Source organism: Engystomops pustulosus, chromosome 3 (assembly GCF_040894005.1).
Source record: "Engystomops pustulosus chromosome 3, aEngPut4.maternal, whole genome shotgun sequence".
Lineage (NCBI taxonomy): Eukaryota > Metazoa > Chordata > Amphibia > Anura > Leptodactylidae > Engystomops > Engystomops pustulosus.
Genome location: NC_092413.1, coordinates 83,245,965 through 83,252,305, shown reverse-complemented (window position 1 = coordinate 83,252,305; position 6,341 = coordinate 83,245,965). Strand labels below are relative to the sequence as shown.

General features: G+C 38.3%; 1 protein-coding gene across 1 annotated transcript; it reads left to right on the top strand.

Annotated features, from left to right (window-relative positions):
- Positions 1-344: 344 nt before the first annotated feature.
- On the top strand, positions 345-5,627 carry LOC140121553 (actin, alpha cardiac muscle 2-like). The gene is made up of 7 exons (XM_072141264.1): positions 345-487; positions 2,080-2,220; positions 2,467-2,791; positions 3,185-3,346; positions 4,371-4,562; positions 4,646-4,827; positions 5,111-5,627. Exons 2-7 carry the CDS (start codon positions 2,092-2,094, stop codon positions 5,252-5,254), a joined length of 1,134 nt encoding a protein of 377 aa, XP_071997365.1. The 5' UTR covers positions 345-487; positions 2,080-2,091; the 3' UTR covers positions 5,255-5,627.
- Positions 5,628-6,341: the final 714 nt, after the last annotated feature.

Sequence of the window (6,341 nt, the reverse complement as noted above, 5' to 3'; positions counted from 1 at the left end):
CTTCCAGTCACTTAGAACTGCTGGCCTAACTATAGATTTGTGGACACCCATATAGTTTTCCCCCTAAATCTTTGTTTCAGCCTGTCTCGTTGATATGCTGGTGAGGAGGATTATCAGGTCATACTTTGCATGCCATGTGTCCGCCTCTTCCTTTGCTCTCTCTGTCCTGGAGCTGGCAGCAGCAATGGGCACTACACAGTTCTCAAGTGAATCCATTTACGGCTCCAGCCTCCTTTTACCTGGTGCCCGGCCAGACTGGCCATGTATGGGCACCCCTCTGCTTGTGTGGAAGCCCAAGGGGGGAAGGTCATTGCCCAGAAGCCTAATATGGCTAGACAGAAGGGGAGAGATCAGGGAGTGGAAGGCAGGGATGAGTAGGATGCATGAGTTATATATAAATATGCTTTAGACATTACTGCTGCCTGACCGAGCTGGAGAGCTAGCCATAGCATCCCCCTGCACTGCCTGAGACAGACCGGAGCCCTAGGTGAGTGCCCCTCCGCTACCTGTACTTGCTGACCTGGACAGGAGAGTAGCCTCTGACAGGGAGATACAGTGGAAACATGAGGGAAACATAATAAATTAAATATTAATATGTGGTATAGCCATAAGGTGATAACATACAATTATTCAAGCAATGATAACACAGTCTTTAGTAGAATTATCACGAAAAGAAGAGTAGCTAAATATAATGCAACTTGATCAGAACAGTGAGAAGTCTAGAAACAAGTGGCACAGGCTTATTTTTCTTCTCCTATGAGTCTTGTCACATCAGCCTTGCTGTATCACTTACAATGGCAGAAGATAAAATTACAATTTGTTTGCGGGTAGACAAGCTGACTTTTACTGTCTAGTAAAGAATTATAAAGTACTTTAGGCATTTTTAGATGTTTTTATCCTTGGCATACATTTTTTTTCTTTTTTACCTTTTTTTAAAGAAAAGTGTTTCATTTGCCATTATATTAATCCATAAACATTTCCTCTGTAGAGTTTTTTTTTAAATTAATATTTTAAATGTATTAACCCTATATACCATGGGGCAAAATTATCAATGTCTGTACAAGACTTTCTTGGCATACGGTGCACTGAAAAGAATGGCGTACGTCACATTAGACAGATTTATGAACAAAAAAAAAGAGTAGGTCACGCCTTGCTATATAAGCTAGAAACGGCATGGCTTCAAAAAAGCGGAACTGTATACAAATTTATGGTAAAAAAAAAGTTGTAACCTTAGCCAACTAATAGGAGGAGCAAAATATGAATAGACAGCCTCAACCTACACTAGATATATATTCCAGCATCAGACACTTTGATATATCTGGAGTATAAGACTCTTCGGACATGTTTGTTTGAGTAAATACTTGTATCCCCCAAGAAATGAATAATTAATAATCTTTCCTTTCCCTTCATTATTCCTCCTAATAATGAATGAATTAAATGTCAACTAGGTACTACCTTTCTCCTTGTTAAAGGGATCTGCATAGACTGATCCATCCACCACTGATACGGATGGTGTCAGACATTGAAAGGGAACAGCACCACATATAACTCAAAAAAGATTGCATTGGTAAATAAAAGTATTTAATAGTTGACCAAAATCATGAAATCATACATATTTATCAGGAATAAATACAAATGAACAGCTTGAGTGTGGCACTTTACAGACTGAAGAGTATAAATGAATTACTGTAATTTTTTATTATCACAGATATAAATAAGTTTAGTATAGTCATCAACAATTATACATATACAACACAAAATAACTAACTTCAAGCAAATAAGTGTATAAACAAACCATTGGTGGTCTAAGTGCAAGCAAATCTTGCCAAGTATATCAAAAGAGTAAAGTGAAAATCACTCAGCGGTGGATTCCATATACTGTAGCAATCCTTGAGAAAGGTCTCTAGACTGAATTTTCAATATCAAATAAAGATCAAGTGCTGAGTTATTTTTATCTTATTTCTTGAGTGCTACTCTTTTCATTGCATATATACGCCTATTGGTGCTGTGTATCATAGTATACAGGACATTGTGCACAACCCTTTATGTTAATGGTGTAATTTATGTGGACACTTTTAGAAAGCTACCATCATGTGTGACGATGAAGAGACTACCGCACTTGTGTGCGACAATGGCTCCGGGCTTGTGAAAGCTGGATTCGCTGGAGACGATGCCCCAAGAGCAGTATTTCCATCTATTGTTGGTCGCCCCCGCCACCAGGTATACATAGATGCACTGGACAGGAACATACTTTACTGTAATGCTTTGATGTTTTATTTATATTATCAGAATAACTTTTGTGATAATGTATACTATTAGTTTTATAATAATTATCAAGCACAGTTCATCTTTGTAAATTAATTTTTGTCTCATTACCAGAGGCTACAGCAACTCTATAAATGTACTCTTTAGACAATACCTATGCTAGGGTAATAAGCTACATTAATTTACATTTGATTTTTTCAGGGTGTCATGGTTGGTATGGGTCAAAAAGATTCCTATGTAGGTGATGAGGCCCAGAGCAAGAGAGGTATCTTGACTCTGAAGTACCCCATTGAGCATGGTATCATCACCAACTGGGATGACATGGAGAAGATCTGGCATCACAGCTTCTACAATGAGTTGCGTGTAGCCCCAGAGGAGCACCCCACCCTGCTCACTGAGGCCCCATTGAACCCCAAAGCCAACCGTGAGAAGATGACCCAGATCATGTTTGAGACCTTCAATGTCCCAGCTATGTATGTTGCAATCCAGGCAGTGCTTTCCCTGTATGCCTCTGGCCGTACCACTGGTAAGACTCTTATTACATGCACTAACCCCTTTCATTTTAGGAATAATAATTGTTCTACTTACAATGTATGTAAAGAAATGACCTACAGTCAGATTTAATGATGTATAAATGACAATATTACAAAATACTCTGAAATATAAAGTGTTTGGGCTTAGTGCCAAACATTTGAGCCTTCTGCTATTTTTCCAATATGATAGCTTCAGAGTTGTCCTTCATGCAACTCATTTACCATGTTTTTCAAATACTCTTATTTTTAGCACAGACAATAAGCTTTAAAAGTCGTAGAAGGGCTAACACATCAGCTAGAAAGTGTGCATTTCATTACTACATGCCCCTTGTTTTATTTACATGATTACTTACATTGTGAGGTTTTACATGAATATGTGCTTGCAGGTATTGTGCTGGACTCTGGGGATGGTGTAACACACAACGTCCCAATTTATGAAGGTTATGCCTTGCCCCATGCAATTATGCGTCTTGACTTGGCTGGTCGTGACCTGACTGACTACCTTATGAAGATCCTGACTGAGCGTGGTTACTCTTTTGTCACTACTGGTAAGTTATAATTGGTCAATCTTCACCTCCTTGCACACATAAGGGCTCATTCACACTGCCGTCTGTGGGGCCGTACATGAGGCCGCATGTACATCCCCATAGACGGCAATCGCGGCATGGAGGGGAATCCGATGCCATACATGTGTGGCACTGATCCGGGCCGTACACCGCAAAAAGATAGAGCAAGCTCTATCTTTCGGCGTGTGTGCGGCCGTGTCCCACTATTCTCTATGGAGGGAGGAGGGGTCACCTCCTCCCCCACTCCAGCACACGGTGGTATGCCCGCACGGTGGGCATACCGCGTGTGAATGTACCCTAATTTAGATTTATAAATGTACAGATATATAAATATTTTGATTATTATTTTTACATTTAGCTACAAGAATATATTCTATAACACTTTAACCCCTTTATGGCCATGGGTCATGGATGCCTACAAATGAAGAGAGTGTATATACTTTTGAAATTCTGCAAACTTTAAGCTAAGGTTTCCTGCAGCCTCTTTTATATTTTGCCTTAAGCTGAAAGGCTGGAGGGGACACACTCAAACGCCTATATCTCCTGAAGCTAGAATCACAAATCTGGTATCATATCTAATAGGAGAATCTTCCTTTTAATAAGCTATATGAATTATGTATGGATGTTTCATAGAACCGGTGATATCCACTCTTGAAGTTACAGTCGGAAATCCGGAAAAGTATATAAAAATCAAAAAATTTTACTACAAGTTCAAGAGTGGATATCTCTGGTTCTGTGAAGCATCCATGCACAATCTATATATGGCAAGAATTGTGTTCAGGGTTCAAGAGATATAGCCTTCTGAAGTTGGCTACTGTCATGACATTTATAAACGTGCTTTCTGCACAGGGCTTGTACCAATAGGACAAATATAGCCGTATGGCAGTCGTGAATGGGGTTAATATGAAGTTGCAATTAATTTCAATGACTTCATTTTTTTGTAGTGTTTTGTCATGTACAATATTTGCTTTATATATTTTACTAAATTCAATATTGTCCAAAACAGCTGAACGTGAAATTGTCCGTGACATCAAGGAAAAGTTGTGCTACGTGGCTCTTGACTTTGAAAATGAGATGGCAACAGCTGCCTCCTCCTCATCTCTGGAGAAGAGCTATGAATTGCCTGATGGGCAGGTCATCACCATTGGCAATGAACGTTTCCGTTGCCCAGAGACTCTCTTCCAGCCATCCTTTATTGGTAGGTATATTGTACATTTATGTGTATATTGATTAACAGAATATTTTCTACTAGGGCTAAATTTTTAATTATGATGATTCTAGGTATGGAGTCTGCTGGTATTCATGAGACAACTTACAACAGCATCATGAAATGCGACATTGACATCAGGAAAGACTTGTATGCCAACAATGTCATGTCTGGTGGTACCACCATGTACCCAGGTATTGCTGATCGTATGCAAAAGGAGATCACTGCTCTGGCACCCAGCACCATGAAAATCAAGGTAATGTAACAAACCTAATATTTGATTTCTGATTCATTTAACATATTACACAAATATTCTATATTCCTAAATTACTTTCCATATGTTTTTATTCTAAAAATACATAAGACTACCATAGAAGCTACTATCCAATACTTCTCGTGTAGTATAACTACATAGTATGTTTACCCACAAATATTATATTAAACTTATGTAGTTTCCATTGGTAAATGTATAATAATGGAATAAATTATTTGTATATTTCTAAATGGAAAAATCCTAATGCTTGTCTTATCTCTCACAGATCATTGCTCCACCTGAGCGTAAGTACTCTGTCTGGATTGGTGGCTCCATCTTGGCTTCTCTGTCCACCTTCCAGCAGATGTGGATCACAAAACAGGAATATGATGAGGCTGGTCCATCCATCGTCCACCGCAAATGCTTCTAAATGTCTTCACTTGATTCTTGTTATCTTCTGTCTCAGGTTGACAATGTTCTTTGCTCAAAATATCCCAACAGCCATAGTATTTTACAAATGGAAATGTCTGTCATTCTTTTCTATTACCTATTGTGACTCAACAAATATGCAAAGTGTACATAAATTGTAATTTATTTTAAAAAGTTTTGTAACTTCAAAAACATTGAACATAAGGAAGCGAAGAGAAATATCAAGGAACAAAGAAGATGACCACTTCAGCTCTTAAAATTCTTATATTGGAAATCTGGTCTTGATAAGAGTTGGTCTTATCAGAGCAAATGTATTGTATCTTCTCAAAGAGAATGGAGGGGTTTGATTCTATTAAATACAGATTCAGATGTTTCTTTCTTTGAAAATGTCAATTTAATTTAAAAATATACTGCTAGAAATACAGTGCCTCAGTGGTTGCTACAAAGGTGTCCTGGCTTTGAATGTGACCTACAACCACACAATGTTTGTGTGGGTTTCTTCTTAAACTCAATTTAATATCTTGAGAGGTTAATTTCCCACCCTGCAACATTGACCCAGTGGTGTAGAGGTGTGCACTTATATGGCAGCCATGTGTTCTTGGCTCTACAACCTACCCTTCACTCTGAGCCACTTGACAGAAGCACGGTATAAAAGGTTTATGTTGACATGTTACAAAGTCAGTCCATTTATGACTGACTGTGGTGACAGAACCTAAAAGGATTTTATGAGAAGAGTTTAGTAGGCAAAATTTATCATTAATTCTTTCCTCGGTTCTGAAAAGATATACACATATGTAGAAGGAGGAAGACTGCATCCTTGAAGATTTCTTGCTGCAGCCCCTACTGTGTTGTGTGTGTTACGAATTTCTGCTGTATAATTTCCAGGAATAATTCTGTAGTCCCACACATATTCAGGTCATCACATAGTAAGTGGGTTTTATAACACAGCAGTGGTCAGTACAGAATATGTTTTCTATTATTTAAATTGCATAGCTGTTGTTCCATCGTAGTGTGTTTTTCATTTTACTGACAACTTTATGCATATGAAAGCAATTTATACAGTTCTTGAACAGACAAGATCAGCTATT